The 26,568-nt window shown below is 41.7% G+C and overlaps 1 protein-coding gene across 4 annotated transcripts; it reads left to right on the top strand.

The window, feature by feature from the left end:
* The first annotated feature begins 325 nt into the window (after window positions 1-325).
* On the top strand, window positions 326-25,453 carry osbpl2b (oxysterol binding protein-like 2b). 4 transcript variants are annotated; one of them, XM_042097991.1, is made up of 14 exons: window positions 326-447; window positions 8,057-8,196; window positions 12,372-12,492; window positions 14,363-14,438; window positions 15,049-15,183; window positions 16,314-16,411; window positions 17,199-17,381; window positions 17,880-17,987; window positions 18,269-18,358; window positions 19,822-19,948; window positions 20,986-21,111; window positions 21,443-21,566; window positions 22,103-22,193; window positions 22,672-25,453. In XM_042097991.1, exons 2-14 carry the CDS (start codon window positions 8,160-8,162, stop codon window positions 22,772-22,774), a joined length of 1,419 nt encoding a protein of 472 aa, XP_041953925.1. In that variant the 5' UTR covers window positions 326-447; window positions 8,057-8,159; the 3' UTR covers window positions 22,775-25,453. The 4 variants fall into 4 exon arrangements, with proteins under 4 accessions (XP_041953925.1, XP_041953926.1, XP_041953927.1 ...); XM_042097992.1 differs by having other exon boundaries at window positions 378-452; XM_042097993.1 differs by lacking the exon at window positions 326-447 and adding an exon at window positions 3,888-4,017 and having other exon boundaries at window positions 20,989-21,111.
* The last annotated feature ends 1,115 nt before the right edge of the window (window positions 25,454-26,568 follow it).

Below are 26,568 nucleotides of genomic sequence, written 5' to 3'. Positions count from 1 at the left end.
TCTGTCTCTCTCTCACACACACACACACACACACACACACACACACACACACACACACACACACAGGATGACAAAACTCAAGTTTAACAAAGTTCAGAGGAGGCTGCAGAGAAAAATGAATGGCAAAAGTAACAAGTAGCCTGTTGATCAAAACCTCATATTCTTCTTGTTATCAACAATATAAATCATAGATATACTGTCAGTAGTATGAATAAATGAGCTGCACATATCAGTGCAAAGCTACAATATTTCGACCGCCCCTCTCCTCACTGACGTATGTTTGTCTTAGTCAGGCGACCCGTCCAACAGAACACGATTGGCTGTTACACGTGTCAAGCAAACCTCCCTCAGTCACTTCCGTCTCTGTGTCAGCTCTGTATCACTAGCGTTACATCCAGCCTTGGACCTCTCTTGTTCAGCCAAACGTCCGTATTCTCACCGACGAAGGTAAGGTGCGAAATGCATTTGGCACCTAATTTCACTGTCCTGTTTAGTTGTTGTTTCTTCCTTTTGCACAATGTGTTCGAATTGGTCCAGAAAAGTCAGGGTTGGCTCGCGGGTTTTCCGAGCCAGGATTGCTGTTAGCCAGCTAGCCTAATGATAGCCCACCTACCTCAAGCAAAACGCCCTGACAGAGTATTAATTTATGGTCATTCTTCCAGTCAAGGTAATGCTAACATTTGGAGCCCATGGCGCTCAAAAGAACATGTCTCGGTCAAAACTGAGTGGCAGCGAACTGTTTTGCATCCAAGAGTCCTGTAAGAGACGGAAAGCTAGCCTAGCAGCGAAAAATAGCTTAATTCTAAATAGCAGGTATCATCATAGGCAACTGGCAGTGGCTTGGGGTCAAATAATCGATGTTTTTGCAGTTTGCTCGAGGGTGCAAAAAGCCAAGTCAGGGAGCTAGACTTATTCTTTTGAAGTTCATAGGCATATTCTTAAGGTGTTTCACATGAGTACTTCATAGTAACATTATACTTTATTTTAAAACCTCACTGTTTTGGTAGTTGGTGGCTAGCGTACTACCTAACGTTACCTTAACCTTAGAATAGCGCATTGGATAAACGTCAGTGCGCAAAATAGCCGATTTCTGAATCATCACAACCGCCTGCAATAGGCTACTGTTAATGTAGTTTGGGTCGCTTATGTCTTTGGAAATAGTATAAAGTCCGGTTCCTCTATCTGTCGTAATGCTTAGTTTTGCAAAATCCTCGCGGTTTATTATTTAGTCACAAATGCACACTTGTAACGTAGCGGATGGATCGCTTATCTGTTGTCCGATAGTTTTTTGCCTTGTTCAGCTTAATACAGTATTTTATATAATATTTCCTGGATGTCTACATCATGTTACTTTGTTGTGTATGGTGTTGTTGCACCAGTAAACAAACGCGTGATAATAGTTTACGCATTGTACACTTTTGCCAGTGTAACGAATCAGATCGACTATTGACCACTTTTAGTCCATTTTGAGTCCATTTCATGGGGATGCTGGACAGAATCTTGAACAGGAGCAGCACAATGCGTGCTATCAAGGGGTCAATGTGTAATGCAAGTATCAAGTGATCATGTTCTTCAGCTATAAAAAAGGAAGCCCTAAGTGAAGTGCTGTTTTTTTACATTTCCTATTTCTTTTATATAGGCCTCCAAGGCATGACAAAAATCAGCAGTTTGAGTCTAAAGTTCATTAAGTTGTTGGAGCATCCTCAGTTTTGTCCCTACATCTCTGTAGCTGATGTATGAATCCCAACACAGTGAGACACCATTGTCATTTCCCATTGCCAAGGAGTGACCATAATATGTGAGATTAGACCTCCAAATCTGTGCTCTGAGAATTCAGAACTGTGTTCTGAGAACTGAGTGCAGTGGTCATGCTGGAGTCCAGTGTGTCCAGCCAGTGTGTGTGCACTGTAGAGGCTCGCCCAGGGCTGACAACTAGACCGTGAGAATGCCTCTGATTGCTGCTCTCCTGTTTGGCAGGGAGACAGGGGTGTGGAGACTGGACACCAGACACGGGTTGCCCCCCCCCCCCCCCCCTTTTTTTTTTTAAGAGCTGCTAGTTGACAGTGTATGATAGGATTCCACAAGTTGTCCTAAGAAGCAGTTTGTTGGTGTTACAGCCTCTTAATCTACACAGTCTTCTTAATTAATGTTACTTGTAAATCCTCGATGTACAGTGCAGTGCAGATGTGTATCTATTATTCGCTGCAGTTGAATGCACATGTGCATCACTGAACACCAGCGTATTTCTTGCAGCGAGTGTTAACTGCTATTACTCCTCTCCAGTAGGGCACCAGTATATCGCCTATATTTCTTTGACACGATTAAGAGACTACGGTGGTTTCACATGTGATCTCATCTGATGTTGCCATACTTGACCTCAGAGCTCCTTGGGGGACTGGTGCAGAACTCCTCACAAGTCATGCTTCGATGCCTTCAGTAGACCACATCTCAACTATTCTCGCTATGAGTTAGGTACTTGCAGTCGCTTTCATTGGCCTAATCACATCATCATTCTTGTACAAGCCAGAGGTATGTTTCCAGATAAATTTGTTTCCAGATAAATTTGCTTCTGGTGTTTTTGTGACTACATTTGAATGCTCTCTTCGTTACAATGCACATAGCACAACTCGGTGCCCATTTCTTGAATTTCCCCTTGAGGATCAATAAAGTATCTATCTATCTATCTATCTATCTAAATAGAGTATTCTTGTTTGTGTACAAATTGAGTTTTTGTTGTAATTACTAGTCTGTTTCCATATCTATGCATGTCTCAAGGGGTGAAAAAGGGCTTGGTGAGTGGATTATGTTTGTATGTGTGACTGTGAAAGACAGCAGCTCGCCCGACTCGCCTGGCTGGCTGAATGAGCCATGCACAAGCGATGGGAGTGGGTGCGCACCCTGGTATCGATACACATTCCTTAAACGATCAATAGTGCCACTGCCGTGTCACCCGACCTGCCCTACGGTTTGGGAGCAGCTGTGTAAAAATGTTGAATCATGCTCCACCTCTCAAGCACTGAATGTCGTGTCAGTCACAGCCAAGGTGCTTTTGTCACTCAAAAATGTTGAATCATGCTCCACCTCTCAAGCACTGAATGTCGTGTCAGTCACAGCCAAGGTGCTTTTGTCACTCAAAGAGGACTCTCCCATTCTCTCTGAATGCTATTGCATTCCAGGTAATTTACTTTTTTAGTGAGAGTTGACGTGTCTAGTTAGTCTAGATAGTTTATGACCGTATTACCAGGGAGCGTAAGCGTATATGACGCTATTGCCATCTCTGAGGTGTGGGAAAGTTCCTTGATGGTATTTTACTATTGTTGTCCTTGTTGCTCATTTATTTTGTTTATTTACTCAACTTTTTGAGATGGGCTGTAGAGCTGCTTCAGTTCTGGTAGTAATGTATTGTTGCTGAACTGCGGAGAAAGATCATTTAACCGTGACCATGATTCCAGCTTCTGTTCTGACCCATTGCTGTCAGTTCATCACCACCTTTTTCCCTACTTTTCTCTTCCTTTGAGTTTGATCCCGGGAGTGGGATTGTGGGACAAATGGTTTTTAATCCCGCTGTCTACTGTTATTGACTCACTACCATGACGTCTCACCCAGGTACCTAGGTCACCACAAGAGTTGGAGGTTCTCCTGTGCTGAGTTCACACTTTACAGTGCTCATCAAGGCTTATGATCTATCTAGTGGTTCACTTACAAAACCAATCTGTCTCGCCAAGTGGGATTCCATTCCAATCGGGCCAGGCCCCTTGTCTTCGCTACCGTTGCTGCAGCATCTGTCCTGAGAGAGGGCTGACACCAGCTCGGTCCCTGCCTCCCTGACGTCAGACAGTTTGACAATCCGGACTCTTTCAGGCGGCGTCACTGTGGTTACCACCCGTGTTGGCATTCGTCTCTCCCTACAGACGCTTCGTCTCCACCCTGAGTATCATATGGGGACTCTCCCATTCACTCTGAATGCTAAAGAATAACAAAGTCTTAGATCAACATAGTACAGCACAGACTAAACGGGTAAGTGGTGACGCTGTTATTGCCAGTCTCTTGCTCATTTTACAGTTTTGGGTTTCATTTAGAGCCACTGTCTTTAGAGTACTTCTTCTAATATAGCCTAGCTGTCATTAGAGCACTTCTTCTAATAAAGCCTAGCTGTCTTTAGAGCACTTCTAATATAGCCTAGCTGTCATTAGAGCACTTCTTCTAATATAGCTAGGTAGGTGTCTGGTTTTGTATTGGTTGAATGCCAGTCAGGGTACTGTTTTTGTTTGCTGTTATGGTAATTCATTTTGGAGGATGGAGAGTAAGTTTAGCCCTCCCAAACTTTTGCTTCGTTGTCTATTCATCAAACAAGCAGAGCCTGCTTTTTAGAGATTTGATTCATTGTCGATAGCATTGTCAAGCAGGCGAATTGGAATCTGTTGTGTCTGTGCTATGTTATCGTTTTCAGGCTGTGGGAAGTTCTATGCATCATAGTTTCAATCTGTGTTTCTGAAACTCTGATTTTATCACTACTGCTGCTCAGTGTTTAGTGAAATAGGTTTCTTTCATTGCATGATAAGGGTTTGAGTTCTCAAGAGGTGTTAGACATGTCAATAAGCCTATTCCACAGTGTCCAGGTGTCCGGCCTCGTTGATGTTAATGATGCCTTAATTGGCAGGGTAAAACGTCTTCCTGCTTTTGTCTTTCCTGTGGACTTTTCTTTTGCTGTCTATGGGACTGTGCTGTTCCACAGGAAGTTGATTTACACAGCGGCCCCATCTTGTGAAATGGGCTAATTTGTATTGAATATCAAGACTATTTCAAATACCCTTTTAGTTCTACAACAATCGAATTGTTTAATCGATTAGTTGTCAGTTATTATGTTAAGAGCCAACTATTTTGTAATCTAGACGCGCCCCTAGCGGCAGCAAATTACGTTTGCTGCCAGGGCTAGTCTAGCAACTCTCCGTTGGCTTGTGAGCTCCAGAAATCGAAACTCAATCAGGCCAATGAAATCGTGTATTGAGTCGTTAGGTGGGCTTAACATAATGATTGATGGCAGAGTTGCAACGGTTTGGCTTGAATTCCCTGCTACTTGAAAACAAATAAGATGGATGTTGCTGCTGGCGAACAGTGTGACACGAGTTAAGCTTTTATTAAGTTGGCAAACGTTTGAACTAGCCAACTAGCTCCGCTGGTGGGAAACGCATGGGACTCATAGCGTTGCCGCTGTCCTATTGCGTGCAGAGGGAATTTGAAAGACAACTGATTATCCCGCCCCTCGGACTGAGCACTGCGAACGGTGAGTGCCCAGACCCTACATTTTAATGTGGGTCTGGCTCGCCAGGCTAAAACTATTTTGGTCATCAGTTATCGGTTTTGAACCTTTTTTAAGGAAAATGCCTCAAAATCTGCTGATTGAAGCTTCTAAAACTGTAATATTTTCTGCTTTACTTGCTCTTCTGATGGTAAACTAAATATGTTTGGCATGTGGACATTTAAGGACAAAATGTTTGGCTTTGAGGAACACAGAGGTGACACCCCCCCCCCCCCCCTATATTTTCTGACATTTTGTCAATTAAACAGCTAATTGAGAGAATAATAATCATCATGCATTAATGCGTCATTGCATAAAAAAGATATATTAGTCGACATGGCAGCATGCAACTCTTGTCATCAGAATCTCAGAAAAAGGAGCAAGATGTCAAATCTCCAGTGAAGATCTTAAGGGCCTTCCATGTTTGACCTTGGATGTGATGTCCCTGTGTGGGGTGAACCAGTGTGGCTTTGCTGCCTTCAGAGTGATCTTGTGATTGTTGGCCTTGTTTCATGTATCCTTTAGGTGACCATAGCTGATAACACAGCTACACAACCAAGTAATGGTGCCACGGGCCCATGTTTTTTGACCTCAGATAGGAAGTCCGTTTAACTGTGGTGTGTTCCTCCACCACCCCTCACTCCTGAGGAGACAGCTGGAACACATCCACACTGGAGGCCACAGTGAGGTGGTAGCTCGGCACCTGATGGTCGCTCAGAAACTTCCTGGAAGTGGGCCTCAAGACGAGTGTGAACTGATCCTGACCTTTCATTTCTGCCGTTAGTCTTCATGCCAGGAGCCAAACTGTTTGTTTCAAAAACATGTCATCGGACTTTGAGGTTGAGGATCTGCCTCTGTCTCTGCCCCAGGCTCTTGCTGCCGCTCTTGCTGCCACTTTCTCTTCCATGGAAACCAAAATAGGAACTGTTCTGATGAGAAGCATCTCTATTATAAATTAGTTTTAATAGTGTTAAAACTAATTTTAACACTATTAAAACTAAAAAAAATTAAGTTTTTTGTGTTTTTGTATTTATTATTATTATTATTATTATTATTATTATTATTATTTTATGTTTTTAATTTTTTTTTTTTTTTTTAAATTGAGTCCTCCTGGAAGACTCTAGAAACTGAACTTCGACATTCCGCCCGGGTCAAGTATGAGGACGTTGTGTCATTCTACCATGACAAGCATCATGATAAGCCTTATCACAGAAACAGAACAAGTGTGCTTTATGCAACATGCCACATATGTTACATAATTAGGACTCTAGTCTAGTGTGGGATTGATGGCTTAAGGTGTGTTTTTCGGAGGTTGTGGAGTTTGTGGAATCTCTCCATTGCCATTGTGCCCCTCTGCTATCCTTTGTAATCCATCCCTTTGGATGTTGTTGAGGTCATGAAGTCAGTATCTAAAGCTGGGCTTATTCTATTGGATGTGCAAGTAACTGCATAGTGCACTGCACACTAATTAAACAAAAGTATGACATTATTGTGTCTTGAGGGAATGAACAGAGGAACACCATAAGATGACCTCACCACACTTTGCTGTCATGGGATGTTTTAAACTGTACTGTCAGCCAGCGGATTCCTGCTGTTAATTTGGAAGACGGTGTGTGTAATTCTTTCTTGAAAGTGTGTAATCCACTTTCCATGTTTTCATTAGAGTAGTCTGAAAACAGCTTGAAGATCTCTCCATGATCTGTTCAGATCTCTGTGTTCTATTCTGATATCAATGTTTTTTTCCTCTGCGGCGCATGCAGACAAAGCAGATTATGATGTGTTATGACCCAGGGCTGGTCAAGCCTCAGACAAAGAGGCAAGGCTGGCGTGAAATCAGCCCCAGCAGCCTGTGACCAGCTCGCACAAAGGGTCTCCACTGTGCACGCGTATGGTGATGGAGGGCCACAGCTATAGCAGTGCAGATGGTGCCATAAAATCTCTCTTGCTCTTTTTTTTTCTCTCTCTCTCTCTCTTCTCTTCTCTTCTCTTCTCTTCTCTTCTCTTCCTCTCTCCCTCTCTCTCTCTCTCTCTCTCTCTCTCTCTTAGCGTTTTCTTTTTTATTATTATTTTGAGTAATTGTCTTTTTACTATCGCCCTATTCGCATAGCAATGTGTTTTCATTATGTATGACCAAATCAGAGTTTTCAGATTGACATTTTCAACAGCTGCTCGATTGTGAAAATTGTAGGCTAATCATCATTATTCACAACACGATTACTTGTTCACTTTGTAAACAACCTGCATTTATTGAACTTGAAAAAAAATAATGAATTGTGTAGATTTTCAAAATGTAATTGCAAAAGACAATGTTACGTTGGTGTTTGTTCTCCTTGGCTAAAATTGTACAGTAATTTCCTGTGTATTAGCCGCATTGTGTATAAACCGCAGGACAGTGTTTTATGCAAGTTAAAAAAACAAAACCATATTAATACCATACCATTTTGCAAAATCAATGTCTAAACCGTAGCTAATAGTTAGGAAATGACTGGTAATCAAAATCAATTTGATTAATTGCACAGGCTTACAAATCGTGTTATCTTTGATTTATTATTACGCTAGTTTTGACACCATGTACCGTTGGTTCTCCTCTGTGTTTGTGTTTATTTCATATGAAAGTGGAAGACTAAACACTTGTTGGGATCAGACATAAGCCTCCTCTGGCCTCTACACTATGTGAAGTATGCTTGCATTAATGTGGGTGTGTGTATACAGCGTTGGACAAGATCTTCATCTCTCCTTGTTTCTCTCTGTATGCAGGTCTCGTTGCCGTGCTGCCTGTGGAGCCGGAGTTGCCAGAGACCAAGCGGGCAAGGGAGGATGTTTTAGAAGGGCACAGGGGCCCGGCTTTAAGCTCTGCATCATGAACAATGAGGATGAGTTCTACGACGCCGTCACAGGTGAGTTCAGGGACGTTGTGTGTCTCAGGTTGCTGATCATGGAGTCATTTGCAAACCTAAAAACAAGTAGTGAGAAGTTGTGCTCGTGTAACTGCATTGTGTTTGAACGACTGCTCAAACCCACAACCTCTAGCTCAGGGGTGGGCAAACTTTGGCTCAAGGGCCACATTGGGTTTCGAAAATTGGCCGGCGGGCCGCACAACAACCCCCCCACGCCACACGCATAAAAAAAAAGACATTTTTTATAGCCTATAATTTAGTATGAAAAGTATTTGTTTTAAAATATTAATTGCTTAAAAATACTGCTAATTTTATGCTGTTTAACAAATGTATAAATTGTGCACAGTCGCTTTAATTCACGTTTATTTCTCAATGATCTTCTGCCTGCTCCGCTATGGCTAGTGCTGTACCTATACGGCTGGGCCCTATCACAGTTTTTAAATGGTCAGTAGTGGGAACTACTGTTGCCTTCATGATTTCCTTTTAAAACGTTCTTATAAGATGGAGATATCAATTATCAACAATCACAAGCCAGCTGGAACCTGCGGCTCTCTCTCCCTCTCGTGAGTGCAGACGAGTTCCCAATTAAATGGATTGCATAATGTTCACGTTAGATCTGCTGCAAAGGAGATAACTAAGAGTTAACTTAGTTTAACATGATGTTATCTCTATTTAACATGATGTTTTGACATTGACATTGTAAACGTTATCTAAGGAGAGTGAAAAGCAGTTTGCAGTAGAGCTAACCAACGTCGTCTCTATCGCAGGAAAAAAATAGCGAGCAGCCTGATGACTAAATGAAATGCTCGGCGGGCCGGATGAAAGTGCTTGGCGGGCCGGATCCGGCCCGCGGGCCGCAGTTTGCCCACCCCTGCTCAAGCACCTGCAGATTAGGAGGCGACCATGCTTGCAGTAGCGCTAAAACCCGTGGGTGCTAGCATCTTTCTAGCACATCTCTTAAGTTGTTGAGACGCTTAACACACATGCTGTACAGCTGTTGCATCAGCTGATTACTGTTACACATGGCTCTCAAGACTGTTAACTGATGTGACTTGTTGAGAAGACGGTGGTGAAGAGTACCATTTTTTTGTAGGCAAATAATCGTGATCATCCAATCATAACATGTGGAACCTGTTATGTTGTTGCCCAGAAACATTGATCTAAATCTAAATTGTCCCATGTATCATCACTCTTAGTCAAAGTCACTTCACTGTTGACCTGTGCACAGCTAGTGTTACTACAGTAACGGGCACTACGCTGCGATGAAACAGGCCCACCATCTGAAGAGGTTATGGAGAGGGCAACCTGCTCTTTCCCCGATTCTAAGAAGCCAGACCGCCAACCTTAGAGATACTTAACATTCATATTACCCAGGGCTCAAACTTCAACACCATCAGCTTTATGACTCACCAGCTGACAATTTGGGGTTTTTGAGGAGTATCAGTTCTGTCAGATATATTTCAGTATTATCAAATGGAAACTGTGGGCTGTGTTCCCTCTGGAACGAACCAGACCAGGGCTCTACAGTGCGCCCATTTCACTCGCACATGCGAGTAAAAATGATTCCGTGCGAGTGCAAAAAAATATTTAGGCACACTGGTGCGAATGACTTCTAACCATGTCAATGTTTGTCTACAAAATACACCGCAACATCGAGAAAAATTACTGGTGCAAACCATAGAATCACGTCGCGAATGCAGCATAAAAACTACACCTCCCATCAACGTTAGCAGTTTCGCGTTGTGACTCGCTAGTAGTCGCTTCTATCAAATCCAAGAGCGCGTAGAAAAAGCGGAAAGTTAGATTAGCCAGCCAAGATGCAAAGATTGAAGAAATTAGTTCTTCTATCCACCAAATTCATTGGATATAGGAGGAACAGGATGAGATTCTGAGAATGCAGTGAGAGAAGGAAAGGTAACCTAGCATGCCTTTTAGCCCAGTTGACGTATTGGCTGCAATATGCAAAATATAGCTGTAGCGAATGACCCGGCACAAAAGGACCCTCCCGTAATACTCCCATTTTATTCAAAGGTAGAACGCTACTGACAACTCCAGGCTTCCACGCATGTATGTTTGTTTACACCGAATACAAGCTGAAGTGCAAAACGAAAGTAGGCCTAACGTTTGCCTACTGTCCCCATCAATGCAGATATTTCAAATAAAAACTAAAAGTATAAAACGTATATCCTTGATTAGCCTATGTTGGGTTTTGTGGAAGAGAAAATGGACTGTTTTAGTAGTAGTAGTCTATTAGGCAGTATGCAGTCAGATAGGTCACCATGGGCATATTTGGATTAGCTATAGATGGATTCACAAATAAATAAATTAGCCTACATTTGGCAGGATACTTGATATACAGGCTAAATGCAAATATGGCAATGTATTATATTATTTTACATTAACAAAATGTAGGAAAATAGAACAGACTGAAAATAAAGTAGGCACTGATCTTTAAAATCCTGTTTCCTGTAGCCTAAATGTTGTCAGTCATTCTTAATATTAGCAATTGGTGCACTGGCATGGTTAACTGTTAGCTGCAGTATAATGTTAGATTATGTGTAAGTTAAGTACAGAACTGACTGTGCTCCCAAATTTTTGTCTGTGCTCCTAAATTTTTTAACTTGGGCGCACAAGTGCTCCTGAAAAAAAAAATGTTAGTGTAGAGCCCTGCAGACCATGCTAAATCAATACTGCATTATGCATGAAGCCCTGCAATTAATTTGGCAAGCCCATGGGATTTCTAGCATGATTTCCTGGGGGGGGGGGGGGGTGGCTGTTGCTTGACCAGAAGGTGTGTTCCCTTTGGAGGGTGCTCATGTGCGCTAGGGCCTTTGTTTTGGAGTTGGGGCCACAGATATCCTCTGCTCTCATCTTACCTGCCTTGCGTATGCTGGCCTCAATAATGCAGAGAGTATTATTGCTATCACCATGGGTTCCATTATGAGGAATTAGTAAGGGGTCAGATAAGGACACGGCCTGTCTCTCGTGTGGAGTGTTTTCTTCGTGCACTGTGTAGGTATTTGTGGGACTTTGTGTAGGGCCACCGGTGCTTGGTCTTGTGCACCAGGGTCGGATGTGGTTGTGACTGCGGTATTTCAGATCCAGGTTGTCAAAGCTGTATTAAGCTGTAGTCTCAAGGCAGTGGTTGTGGTTATGGTTAGGCTATTTAGCTGACGCTTTGGAACATTACAGAGCAATACAGCAACATTAACATTTTTGAAAAAAAAGTTGGTAAGCCTACATTAACCAAATTAGTAATACCAATACTATCAATACAATATCACATATCAATAATGAAAATAAACAAAAACCATAAGCATACAAAAGGTTATATTCAGTGGTTAAGGCTATGTTTCCACCATGTTGCTTTCCTTATTCCTGCAAGCCTGACATGGGGAGGAACAATGCACAGCATGTCCAAATGTTCCCTTTCCTCATTTAAAATTGTGTTTATGATGGTGACATCTATTACTAATAGTAACTTACTATGCAGCCCATCTACATTTACAGCCCACCACCCATCCAATCACCCCTTCAGTAATGCCCCCCCACCCCCCCCGACATTTGCCCCACATCTGCAGTAGAGATGTGCTCATACAACAGCCTGATGCCACATGGTGCATACTGTATGTGCCTCAGATGGGAATTAGCATCTTCTGCTGCTGACCCTGCAGTGGATGTGTCATCGTGAATCAGCTGGAGTTTGAAGCATTCGGAGCATTTGGAGCATTCTCAGGCCTTATCTATGAATGCACATTATTATTGTTTTATATTTATTTTTCCAGGATCAGATAGGATGCTGTTTTTGCAGTGCAAGGACTCTTTTTTTCTGTTGTTTTGTATTGCCAGTAAGCGTTTTGCGCGCTACTTAAGCGCTCTGAGTGCCTCACGTTTTCAAAGCAGAAAAGAGCCCCAACGTCATTCACGTTTTTTTATGAAAACATTGTGCACCTCGCAGTTTACAAGTGGCAAAACGCGTCCTGTCTGATCGTGCCCCAAGGCGACCTTGGGAAACAAATGAAATGCATTATTATTATTTTCTGCTTGTCCATGCACATGGGTGTGTGGTGTGTTTTTGCCTGGGTACCTTCGATGCGGTTGATCCCCTCTGGACATAGATTCTTAAATTGCTTTCTCTCTCTCTCTCTGTGTTTGTGTATGTGTGTGTGACTCAGGCTTGGATTCGGATGAGTCGTGTGAGGGCATGTCAGAGGCCAGCTTCAAGGACGCTGTGGCAGACGGCGCACAGAAAAACAATGGCTCCGTTCCACAGGACAATGGAATCAAGAAGCGCAGGTATGGCCGGATTCCACACAGGGCACGGGCCCTCCCTGCACACTCAATCTGACTCCCTCTCTGACTCTCTCTGTTTGTCTATCTCCCGCCTCGTCCCCATACTCTCTATCCTTCCATCTCTGCCTCCGCCTCCGCCTCCATCACCCTCTGAGACCAGCGGTGCAACAGGCATTCCGTTTTGTCACCCTTCTCAATTCAGATGCAGACCCACCCTTAGTATATCAAGATCTTATGCAAGCTTATGTTAAAGCCTCAGAAGTCATTTGCGTGGAAGCTAGCTATCTTCTCACCTGTACCTAGTGATGGAAGGCACATACAATATGTTGGTTATGTATATAAAGGTGGAACATTCCAGAGTCACAGCAAACTCTCATGGCTCTACCCTGCCCGGCCCGCGCACTGAACCCAACTGCTATCTAATGTAATTTTTTGCTCATGGCAATCTCGACGTGACTAACTGGAAAGGATTTATTGAATCCACTCCTAACTATATTGGGCTTGTCTCAACGAAATAAGTCTTATGTAGCAAAATGTAAGTGTAGGCGAGTTGGTCAAATTACTTTCATATAGTTTTCTAGTTTTGCCATGAATACATTCCTTTATCTATAATGTACAATGTAAAACAACCCAGAAACATGACTTTCTGGATTTAATAAATGTTTACACTTTTAAGTTTGGTCAAGAAGTGAGTCTCTAGGTAATATTAAATATAAGGAAGCTTGTGGTTACTAGAGCTGCTACTAAGAATATTTTCGTGGTTCATTAATCTGTCTATTATTTGCTTGATTACTCGATTAGTTATTTGATCGATAAAATGTCAGAACATGGAGAACAAAATTTGTTTCTCAAGATTATTTTGTCCACACACCAAAGATATTTAGTTTACAGTCATAAAAGAGCATGTAAAGCTGAAAATGGACATGTTTACAAAGCTGCAATCAGAGAATGTTTTGGTGTTTTCCTTAACAAAATGACAATCTGATTAACCTATTACCGAAATAGTTGGTGATTCATTGACTAGCAGTAGACAGCTCATCGATTAATCGATCAATTAATGCAGCCCTAGTAGTTAACATCTAACTTTTATGCAAAGTTCCATGACGATCGATTGACAAGTGTCTGGTTGCTATATAGATGATAGCGCTTAAACATTTTTGCTAATTTCTGGATTGGCTGTACTGAATTTAACAGATTAAAATAGATATTTGTAATTGCATTTCAGCTCCTTACTTAGATTGTTCCTATGTCAATCTTGTGCACCCATTGTTGTGCAGTAGAACGGTTTTTCTAGTGATGGCTGTGTGGTTTTACATGGATGGGTGATTGAGGTCAAATGATGCATGTTAAAAGGTGACTGAAAGGCAATGGCCTTTTCTTCTAAGCTACTCTGGCAAAATTGTAAATGAACAGGGGAAAAGCGCCTACCCTGCTGTGGTGAATCCTAGTGTGGAGCTGAATGGACACAGGGGCACTACACTACACCACCAGTTTGCTAGTTATTGCCCCAACGGTGTGCCCCCTTGACTCTGCTTAGCCGCACAAATCATTCACCATAATTAAATCAATAGGATTCGGCAAAGAATGAGAATGGGACTTGGGTCGTTTTCAGCGAGGCTAACTATGCTGTGGTCACAATGGGACATTTCCTATTACTGAGCTGCTGATACAGATCCCTATTGTGTCAGTCTTATTGCCGTGGAATTCGGTATCAATTTTCACATTGATAACATTTCCATTGATCTGTTTTAAAACATGCCATGATGGGTCCTTGGGTTTGTGGAATTTGATGTTGAAGAAAGAGTGGGAACCCTGATATGTTGAGTAATATATACAGTGTATTCATATGTGTGTGTTTGTGTGTTTTCTGCAGAACCACTCTGCCTGCTGCAATGTTTTCAAGAAATAACTTCAGTGTGTGGAGCATCCTGAAGAAATGTATTGGACTGGTAAGAAAGTCATAAGCCTTTTTTTTTTTTTTTTTTACTTTTCACAGTCAAGCATCTATCATGGAAGTGGGATACATGAAAACGTTACGTTGTACATGCCACACATATGCCAAACATACATATGATCATACTTCAAAAGTAAAGATCACCGCACAACTGCTATAATATTTCTGATTTTTTTTATTTTGAGCTGTAAATAAACAAGCAGTAATATTAAACCAGTCTGCGGTGATCTTTACTTTTGAAGTCTGATATTTCTGCGTATCACCAGCGCCTGGGGTCTGAAAATGGCCAGTGCACAGGGATTGTGTCCTGTACATATAATCATATCAAACCCTAAGAGCTGAGCTACACCAGGCACGTAACTGAAGCATTCCGTTCGTGTTGCGTATGCTGTAACAATTAGCTTCCACTATAATCAATGGAAGTAGCTACACCAGACGTAATAGCAGCGGGTACGTTCGAAAAAAATAGACTATTCATCTAAAATAGATTTTACGCGTCGCGAACGGAATGCTTCAGGTACGCGCCTGGTGTAGCTTCGCTGTAAGACCATACCCAGTGTCTTTGTGTGTGTGTTGACCTTGTGGTGTATGCTGTTGACGTGCAGGAACTGTCCAAGATCACCATGCCCATCGTATTCAACGAGCCCCTGAGTTTCCTGCAGCGAATCACGGAGTACATGGAGCACACATACCTCATCCAGAAAGCCTGTTCGCAGACTGACCCTATAGAGCGTATGCAGGTGAGCCACATATATTGGTGTGTAGATAGATAATCAAGTAAAGTTTATTCATATAGTGCATTTCATACATAGTGGTCATTTAATGTGCTTTACATAAACAAAATCAAAGAGTAATAAAATAATTCATTCATTCATTCTGATGACCATGAGAGGATCATGGGTTTGCCCATGAGCATCACCTGGTCCATGCTGGTTTAAGTGTTCTGTCATAAGCATAAAAGGACAGTAGTTAAAAAAATTGTAAAAAGTAAAGTAAACAGTGCTAGACAACACTAAACTCTGCAATGCACATTAAAATAGCATGACCAATGACATTTATATGCTGTGCACTGCACACATTGCATACAGATGTTCAGAAGTGTACCTGTAGGTTTAAGGTTTATTAGTTTATTTGACAGGAGCCATGTACAGTACAATTGCTGTACCAGAATTAGCTTTGCAGCTAATTTGCATCTGTGGTCCCTGGGGAGGAAGATAAAGGACAATATAGGCCATTCAGACAATACTATATAGTTGTGTATATAGTTAAGACTTAACAACAAACAAACAACATATACAATCATCACATACAGTATGAAACATCATGCAAAAATACATCATCTCCATGTTTAGAATTTTGTTCATACAAAGATCAGTCATCACATGATTGATTAGCCTTCAGCCATGAATGTCTTCAGGGATATTTTAAAACGGCTTGTGTTGGTACGCACTCGTTTGAAAGTCCACTGCACATACTCACTCACTCACACACACACACACACACACTCACACACTCACTCTTTCTCTCTCTGTCTGTCTGTTGCTGAAAGTCTTTTATATGCACATACACTCACAAACACTACGCTCACACACTCTCTCTGAAGCTGAAAGTCCATTACACTCTCTCACACACACACACTCTCTCACTCTCTCTCTCTCTCTGTCTGTCTGTTGCTGAAAGTATTTTATATGCACATACACTCACAAACACTACGCTCACACACTGAAGCTGAAAGTCCATTACACTCACACACACACATTGGTGCTAAAAGTCCATTACACTCACAAACACACACACACACACACACATTGGTGCTGAAAGTCCATTACACTCACACACACACTCTCTGGTGTCTGATGGTCTCCTGCAGACGGTTGCTGCCTTTGCCGTGTCTGCAGTGGCCTCTCAGTGGGACAGGACAGGGAAGCCTTTCAACCCGCTGCTGGGAGAGACCTACGAACTCGCACGGTAAGGCAGCGGAGCCACTGAAGGACTCGGAGATACACACTGGCAGTGAAAGTCTTTGTAAATAGACATGAATCATTGAAAGTGCTTGACATTATGTGTTAGAAAGGGCTTGAAACCACTTGCCATCACTGTAGCATGGCACAATTGAGAAATGTTAAGAAGTGGTGCAGGAAGGAATTGGAAAGTCCTTGAATTTCATGCTCAAGGAGTCTTAGGAACCCTGTGCCTTTTATTGAATGGAGCTTTGGGTGAAAATAGTGCTAGTTGACATTACAGTCCTGTAGTTTGTGCTTTTCAGGACTTTGAATGGATTGTTTTTTCAGTTGTAATTTTTGCTCAACTTGAGTGTCATCATATAGATGTATCTCTTCAGTATTTGTTGTAAAAATACAATAGCACACTGTGGTTGCAGAAATACCTTTCTGCTGTGTCATATTAGCGTGTAGTCTTGTAGCACAGGAACAGTCACTACCTTCTATGTTTGGCGCCCTAGCCTCCACCCTCTTGGCTAATAGATTTGCAGCCACATTCTTTAGGGCTGAATGTCCACACTCAGATTTTATGGAATTCACTTTGTTCATTATCTGGATCAGTGGCCAGACGGAAAGATTTAAATTGGTCTTGGACAAAGGCACTATATATCTGTGTATATCTGTATTTATGTATATGTGATGCTATATAAAAGATGTTTGTCTTTGATTAATATTCCCTTGGTCATCTGTCTTCTACCATGTCCTTCATTCATTTGCTACTCGGTCACTCACTCGCTTGCTCGTTCGTATCCCAGGGAGGATCAGGGATTCCGGTTGATCTCGGAGCAGGTGAGCCACCACCCCCCCGTCAGTGCCTTCCACACGGAGAGTCTGGACGGAGACTTCACGTTCCATGGGTCCATCTACCCCAAGCTCAAGTTCTGGGGCAAGAGTGTGGAGGCTGAGCCCAAAGGCACCATCACACTAGAACTTCTCAAGTGAGTATGGGTGTGTAGACTAGGAACACAAGTTCTAGTGTTCTAGGTTTGTCTTTAGGATGTATTTAGGTATTTAGCTGGAGGTAAGCCTTGTTCATAGACGTGTTTATTTTTTGGGTGGGTGGCTGTAGATAAGCACCCATAAACACACCACTGACACGGACACAGCATTCTACTGCAAACAGCAATATCTCTGAACACAACTGGCTCCAAGACCGTTCTCCTGTCCAAACCACAGCAGTCCCCAGAACTGTCTGGCCCTTGGCCTTTAGTTGAAGACCTTTAAGTTCATTGCTTGATCATATATGAGGTCCCGCTTCAGCTTAACCCGCTTCAGCTTAACCCTGTTCTCTCTCTCTCTTTCTTTCTTTCTTTTTCTCTTACTCTTTTCTCTCTCTCTCTCTCTCTCTCTCTCTCTCTCTCTCTCTCTCTCTCTCTCTCTCTCTCTCTCTCTCTCTCTCTCTCTCTCTCTCTCTCTCTCTCTCTCTCTCTCTCTAGGCACAAAGAGGCCTACACATGGACCAACCCTTACTGCTGTGTACACAATGTGATACTGGGCAAACTCTGGATCGAACAGTACGGCACTGTAGAGATAGTCAACCACAGGTGAGACGTCCCCACCGGATTGTTTAATGTGGATTTCTCCTGAACGCCTCATCTGTTGCCCGCACGAGATCACTTTGCACCGAGTGTACTATCTACCCCTTGGTGTTCTTCAAAACCAACCAGATACTATATCCAGAAAGTTAACATGTCAGTACAGTTAGTCACTTATTTGTGATTTTAAACATTATTATGTTGTGTATGGTTAGGAGCTGGAGTGTACTAAATGCATTGGATCATATTGCCTTTATTCTGACTTTAATTCTTGTTCTGTCTTGGACCAGCACTGGAGATAAGTGTGTGCTGAACTTCAAGCCCTGTGGTATGTTTGGGAAAGACCTGCACAGAGTAGAAGGCTACATCCAGGATAAGAGGTGAGGAACACACACACACACACACACACCTCCCTACCTTGAATCTGTCAGCCTGACTCACTACTTATTTATCTCCTCCTTCCAACAATAGCTGGACTGTGAAACACACACTCACACTCACACTCACACTCACACTCACACTCACACACACACCCTACATGTTCAGTGTAAATGTGGGTGGGTATTCACACCACAGGTTGACATTAAATTGACCACCTCTCTTTCACTGGTGAATGTTCGTGACTACTTTCAGAAGCCGGTCTTGTTCTAACCAAGTGGAAGTTGAAAGCCCAAAGCCAATTGGTCGGTGCTGTATTCGATCGCCATGCTCTTGTGTAATGAGCTGGTAATAACTGACCAGTCAATATTTTCACAAGCCCGTGATAAAAGCTGGCCATGTAAATATGCACTTGGACAAACAGAATGTGGCTCTTGCACTATCGGAGTCCTGTGTGTTTAACACAAAGGCCTGCGTCAGACACCGCTGACTCCCTCCCATCCTACGACAGACAGACAGACAGACAGACAGACAGACAGACAGACAGACAGACAGACAGACAGACAGACAGACAGACAGACAGACAGACAGACAGACAGACAGACAGACAGACACAGACAGACAGACAGACAGACAGACAGACAGACGCTTTGAGAGGGAGAGAGAGAGACAGACAGACAGACGCTTTGAGAGGGAGAGAGAGAGACAGACAGACAGACAGACAGACGCTTTGAGAGGGAGAGAGACAAGTGTGAAGTTGCCGCCGGTAGTCATTCAGCACTCCTGTGCTCTGCAGCTGCTTGAAAATAAGCACGGGGCCGGGTGCAGTCAGTCACAGAGCACACAGGGTCAAATGAGTTCAGATAGACCACTGTACTGTTAACCATGCTAACCATGTTCCCCACTTGACCACTGTGGATTGGCTGATTCTCATTTTGGTGCAGTTGTTTGTGCTTTTGAGTTTCTGAGCAGGTCAGTCTGTGGGCATTTTCAGATTTCACTTCATTTAAATGTCAGCTAGAGCAGTACAGTCTTTAAATGCAGGAGACGGAATGGAGAGATCAGAATAGAGAGATCAGTGCTTGATACAGGAGAAGGAAAATGATAAAACCTGTATAGAAATGAAGAACAATTACTCGTCGGGAGACGCGAGGTAGCATCTAGTTGTTTGCTAACATGCTCAGGGTATTTTTCAGCTTGATGTACACATGAAGAAGAGTTTTAAATTGATACACAAAACTAAAACTTGAAAGGAAAGTGAGGCCAAATTTACGTTATTGCGCATTCGCTTTAATATGGATTTTAGGAACAAATTTCTCCGCTTTGGTAACTTGGATGCGATGGTGTAATGTGGATCCGGGCTAATGTAGACATAGCCTGAGTTAGTAGCTGTTTGACACTAGAAAGTGGGGGGGAAAAACCTGAATCTAATGCATGTCTCCTTTAACCTCTGTTGCGGTGACAGTAAAAAGAAACGCTGTGTGATCTATGGCAAGTGGACCGAGTGCATGTGGAGCGTGGACCCCCAGACCTTCGAGGGCAACAAGAAGTCTGACAAGAAGGGTGGTGCTGACACTAAGAAACAGAAGCAGGTGAGGAGTGTGTTTAGTTCTCTCTGTCTGTGTGTGCGTGTTAGAGTCCTTTCCCTCCCTCTTTCTAGGAGTAGGTGCTGTACCACTCTGCTTGATGGAAATGTTGTTTTCTCTGTTATTCTGAATGTCTTTCTTTTTATTTGTTGTGTCTGATGTCTTGGCCACGCAGTTTGCTTGTGTTAACATCCACATAAGGTAAATCTGATGCACATTGTATTTTAGTTCATTGCCAGTTGATTTAGTGTGATGGCTGTGTTAATTACACTGAAAATAGATGATGCCAGCTAGAACAACAAAACACACACTAGTAGTGTTGTATCTGCAAATGCTTTGGCAGACTGCTGTAGTCTTGCTTGTTTGAATGTTGTCTTTTGAATGCCGACTAGGCAACTAGTGTCTCCTGTGTATTGGAAGTTGTTGAGGCCCATACACTTCAGTAGGAGAGAATTGAGGCCGATGTCATTTCATGCTGTGAACGTGAAATGTACGATTAGTGAATGTAGTGTTGTTTAGTTCCCTTTTTGTCATCACTAGTCTATTTAAATCCTGTAATGTTAGACAGAGCTATACATACCAAAGCCCAACCCTGACATTAAGACGGGCCTTCCTGGAAAGTTGTCTTGTAAGTGAAGGGTGGATCAGTGTTTTTAGTCTAGTAGGTGAGATGTGCTGTAGGTTTTTAAAAGAAAAGAAAATAAAGACAAAATCAACCATTGAGTGGTTCAGCTTGTGTGACCAAGCCCCAGGGTGTGTGTTGTGTATGCATGACTGTGACTGCATAGTTGGCCATCCATTTCAATCCTGTGTAATGAAGAAATGTATGTCTTTATGTGACCTTACGTACCTACAGTGGCATATATTTAGAACTTGTGTTGTGAACATGGGACATTTGTGTTGTGTGTTTTGTAAATGTATGTACAGTAACTATGTATGTAAATGGGACTTGTTTAACATAGATGTGTTGCTTAAGATAGGTGTGTGTGTTTCTATGTGATGCTGTATGTGTGTATAATCTAAATGTATGGCGTGTGTGTCAGGAGGAACCTGGTGGCGGAGAGAATGACGAGGCGGACGACATGCCAGAGATGCAGGAGTCTGTTGCGGTCATACCTGGCAGCACTCTGCTCTGGAGGATATCATCCAGACCAGCCCACTCGGCACAGGTGAGACCACTAACGTGAAACTTACACAATATACATGTACTGCTGAGACCATTAATGTGAAACTTACACAATATACATGCACTGCTGAAAACGCTAACGTGAAAGTTACACAATATACATGCACTGCTGAGACGGTTAACGTGAACCTCTAAGAAAAACTTGTAAGCTTAAATTAAAACTCTTAGAACTTAAATGAAAACTCTTAAATTCTTAGATTCTTGAAATTCTTCCAGACACAAAATTCTTCAGACGCATCAACCTTAAAATTCAGTCAAAATGTATTTTTGAAGTATGAAAGCAAATTGACCCTGGCTGTCTCCTGTCTCTGTAGATGTACAACTTCACTAATTTTGCGGTTACGCTGAACGAGTTGGAGCCAGGCATGGAGGGAGTTCTGGCACCCACAGACTGCCGTCTACGTCCTGATATCAGAGCCATGGAGAATGGCAACATGGGTAATGTAGTTTTCCCCCCCTTCACATATCACAGCTCTGCCACAAATAGGGCATGAGCACCACCTGCTGGTGCTGTTGTGTAGCACACAGTATATTGACCTGAAAATAATAACTCATTCAGACTTATTGTGGGGATGCAGAATAGCACAGCCATGTACTGTATGTTAACATAAAATGTGTGTCACTTGTATGTATTAACATTCATATGTGAAGTGTGGGATTAATCAAAACCAACAAAAGTAATACTATCGTGGTATGTATTAACATTCATATGTGAAGTGTGGGATTAATCAAAACCAACAAAAGTAATACTATCGTGGTATGTATTAACATTCATATGTGAAGTGTGGGATTAATCAAAACCAACAAAAGTAATACTATCGTGGTACAGTATGTATTAACATTCATATGTTAAGTGTGGGATTAATCAAAGCCAACAAAAGTAATACTATCGTGGTTTCAGCTATGGAAATTGTAAAAGTGTGTTAAAAAAATAAATCTAAATTGATCCCCATGTTTATGTGCGTCTTGTGTAGATGAGGCCAGCAAGGAGAAGGAGCGTCTGGAGGAGAAGCAGCGGGCATCCCGTAAGGAGAGGGCCAGAGAACAGGAGGACTGGTCCACCAGGTGAGCCCCTACCCCCAACGCCAGGATTTCCCCTAGTCCTGCACACACAGACATTATAATGTCTGTGTCCAAAGCTGAAAAATCCTGCCATTCTAACAGAGCATTCGGTGGCAGCGAGGCATCGAGGCATGTCCGAATCAAATATTTCTGTAAAATGCTGCCTTCTAAGATACCTTTGTATCTCGCGGCGTTCTGTGTAGCTTTCTTGCAAGGCCGTCCGAAACAAAGTTCATAGCTGCTACCTTGATGCCTGCTACAGCAAGTGCCTCATTAGACAGTTGAAGGCAGCAGGGCAGTGTGTCCCAGAGGGAAATTCCCCAAGACTGTATTGTCCCTCGTAAGCCTAGGAGAGGAATGAGAATCCTCACTTCTCCGCCTCAGGAGAATGATAAATAAGTGTGTGAGTGTGTGTTCCTCAGCTCTAGCATTTGGTGGCTGATGGTCATGCTGATGATGCTGCTGTTCCGTGTGTTTTCAGGTGGTTCCAGTCAGGCACCAACCCATACACAGGATCTCAAGACTGGTTGTACACAGGCGGCTACTTCAATAGGAAATACACAGATTGTCCTGACATCTACTGATGACGAAGTGGGCACGATCTCGATTTCTCCTACAACACACACAACACACACATACACGCATTCCAACACATGCACCAGCCCTCCATGAACAGTATATCCTCTCCAAACTGGATCTCTCTCATAGTTGACTCTCACCCGACCCCACCCCCCACCACCACCTCCGTTGGCCTCTTGTGTGGAACAGTCTTGGGTTCACAGGGGGCGGAGTAGACTTTTTTTATTTAATTTTTTTCTGAGCTGGTTGAGGCGGAAAAACAAAATCAGGGATTTGAATGCTTAATTGACTGAAGGTGACATGACTTCATTCCTTGTTATTATTTTTCGGTGAGAGGGCCTAAGTGAGTGAGAGAGTGTTCATGGGAAACACGTAAAGTGTGTAGCTTGTTTTTTTTTGTTTTTTTTTATAAATCCATAGAGACGACGCTAAAGTGTCTATAGAACAGAAAAAGTGAGCACTTTCTTTGAGATGGAGTGTTTTGTGTGGGTGTGCGAGTGTGCGTGCTTGGACTTACATCTTCCCTCATTTGTAGGACACATGATCCTTACCATAACATCGTATCACTGTATAGCTCACTTTCATCTTGTCCACAGAAAAAGCAAACGTTAGCTTCCAGACAGCACTGTTCCATAAAAGCTCTGCATATTTGCTTATATGCTCACTTTGGGTAAATGGTTAGCCGTGTATCAAAAAGTCTTGTGCATATTGTAAGACGTTCAGTTCCAACTGAGGTGCCCAATCATGTTTAACATCAGTACTACAGAGGAGAATAATCATGACAAGTATTTACTGTAAGGATTATAGTTTGGCAGGAAACGATTACAGAACTGTGTGTGTGCGCGTGTGTGTGTTTGTATGTCTGTTTCTCTGTGTGGGTATGTGTTAAATGATAACTTAGGCCATATAGTCGGTGTTAATTTACAGGTACCATTTTTCAGTAGCATCAATATGATCCCACTCCAATTAGATAATCTAAAACATTAAAATTACTCTTTTTTTTTTAACTCTGAATCATGAACATCATTAAAACAAAATATTCAAATAGGACATGAAATGTTAGTCGTATACATGTAAACAGTAGTGAGTGTATCTTCGATGTAAATAACTTTTCACTGTAAATCATAGGAGCCTCAACATTGTCAGGGAAACAGAATTTAACTAAGTGCATTTCCATAACTGCTTTTCCATTATTTAAATGTAAAATGCCCTTCATCCCCTATGTCCATTAGCAGTACAGTTATATTTATCCTAGTTAGAGGAATATACTAATTTATTATTCATGAATTAGTGCCACATCAAAGATAAAGGTACCTTATAAGAGTTCTGCTGGCTGCTTCTGTTCAGCCGGTGGCATATACGTCTTGTCTTTACTCCATTATAGTGCAATGGTCTGTAGATTGATCACTTCACAAATCTAATGTACTCTATCTATCTCACTTGAACCAACAAAAACACTATGATTATACATCTTTTCCTTGCTGTAATAACAGTTAAACAAAGATTTAAGCCATTAGGTTTGACTATGGCACTCAGAATCTATGCAACCAATCCATAGGTCCGATTAACAGCACAGTACATTTGTACAGTAAACGTGTGTATACAGCCTACAATGTAAAAAGAAAATCCTGTCAATCGGCAGCTCGGAACTGTATACTGGACAGCATCAACTCACACTGTAATGGCCTCTAGTCTTTTTCCTCTGAAATATTCTTGACTTAATGTAAAATGCCTCCTTTCCTCTATTCCATCCTTATTTGTATACTGTCCCAAATTGCACGTATGTGCGTAGCCAGTGCTGTTTTCGTCAGGTCGAGAGGTTGCAATGTCCAGTTAAGTTTTACCTATAGTTCATCTGAACTCTAGCTATGAAGTGTGCGAAACAATTTCACAGATTAGCATTATTAAGGAGACTTTTAAGCACAGTGATGCTAGATTTTTCTGTAAATGTATTTAAGTTTTTTTTTCTCTCTCTCCTCATTCAGTGCCTGGATACAACTACCAATTAATTTACTTTCTTTGTTAAACACACATTCATTTCTTACCTCTCGTTAAGTCTGAAAGTGTTTGAGTATCTGACAGGAAATTGTCTATTTCTGTTGGTGTCTTCTCGTGCTTTGCCCCTTGTCTTTATATTTTGGGTAAGATTGAAATACATTACATTGATCTGAGCAGGAATGTCAGCACATTTTCAGATACACTACTGTGTTAACACTCATGCAGTTCATTGTCTCATGAAATGAATATGTGGAATTTAGCAATACAGACTAAATGAATATAATTAAACAATAGATTTTATGTTGCTTTGTGTGCATTGATTTTGTTAAATATCTTAATGATGGGTTTACCAATGTCTTCACTGTATGTGGCAGTTGACCTTGTAAAGATGTTTTTTTTTTTTATTATGTTCCCAATGTTGCACAAAGAGTGTTAGTGAACACCATCACATAACATATTCTTTTTGTGCAATTGATTTATTTTTATAGTATTTAATGCTTTCTTTCTGATGAGACAATTAATGACTTTATTTTATGCTGGGGGTTTATAATTAGGTCATTTATGTTATGAGAGTAGAGTACAGATCAGTGGAGTAACAGTAGGTGGACGTTTACTAAAATCTTAATTTTACTTTTGAAATTGAAACCTGTTAGTTTTTAAATAAAATCTTCGCTGGCCAACATGAATCTGTGTATGTTTCTCTGTTGTGCTCTCCTTAAGGATAGGTAAAGACTTTTATTGAACATTTTAAGCTACTCTGTCATTATAGACATAGGATGACCTATTGGCAAATATTGCCACAAGCAGCAATATGGGGGCCAAGCAAACCGACGGTCTAGAATTGCCATGGAAACTTGATGTCCACATGAAGAGGGTGTCATAGATATAGGAAACCGAAACCTAGATGCTGCATTAGCCTTTAGAATGTATGTCAAGGGTGCCGAGATCTTACTGAGGGTAACATGGCAAAGGCAAATTAATAGAAGTGCGTTAGGAAACCGATGTCTTTGTATGGTGTTGTGTGCAAATCGTAGCACCTTCTAGACATGGGACTTTGTACACTTGTAAAATCACACTTGTTTTTTGTTTTTTTGTTGTGTATTTGGTAATATAATAGGCTTGTAGAGAACATATTGGATGCTGGCTAACTAGTGCCAGTAGTTAGACAAGGCTAATGTCGGTTAACTATTATTTGTTGTGTATTCAAGGCAAATTAATAATGAGAAAATTATTAAATTTAAACGTTACTCATCAGTCACTTTATCAGAATGGTATTGGTACTGTAGTAACCTCACTAACCTGTCATTGCTTACTGTAATTCCCCGCCTGTTGACTGAGGTTTATACATTGATTTTGAAAAATGTCTTCAGCTATTAGGTTAATACACAATGGTGGACTACATGGGAGTGCATTTAATTTCTTCATTCTTCTGTCTGATTAAAGCACAATCTGATTCATTGGGCTGTTGGGCTCTGTGGTTAATATATATATATATATTGCATTAAACACTGTCCTGTGGTTTATACACAATTCGGCTAATACATGGGACATTACTATAATGCTGGATTTTTGTTTTAGCTTATTTGTTACCTTGTTGCTGCCATGGCATAATGTTAATGAATGGGAGCTGTCCAAAGCGGTGGAGGCACCAGAATAACTTCCAGCAAGGTAATAATAATAATAATAATACATTTTATTTAAAACACCTTTCAGGACACCCAAGGTCGCTTCACAGATAAAACAAATAGAAAAAAAAAATATCAAAAAAGGAGAAGAATTGTCAAAAATACACGTATATAGT

Source organism: Alosa sapidissima, chromosome 7 (genome assembly GCF_018492685.1).
Source record: "Alosa sapidissima isolate fAloSap1 chromosome 7, fAloSap1.pri, whole genome shotgun sequence".
Classification (NCBI taxonomy): Eukaryota; Metazoa; Chordata; class Actinopteri; order Clupeiformes; family Clupeidae; genus Alosa; species Alosa sapidissima.
Note: the sequence above shows the minus strand (reverse complement) of the source record. Positions and strands in the feature narration are given on the sequence as shown.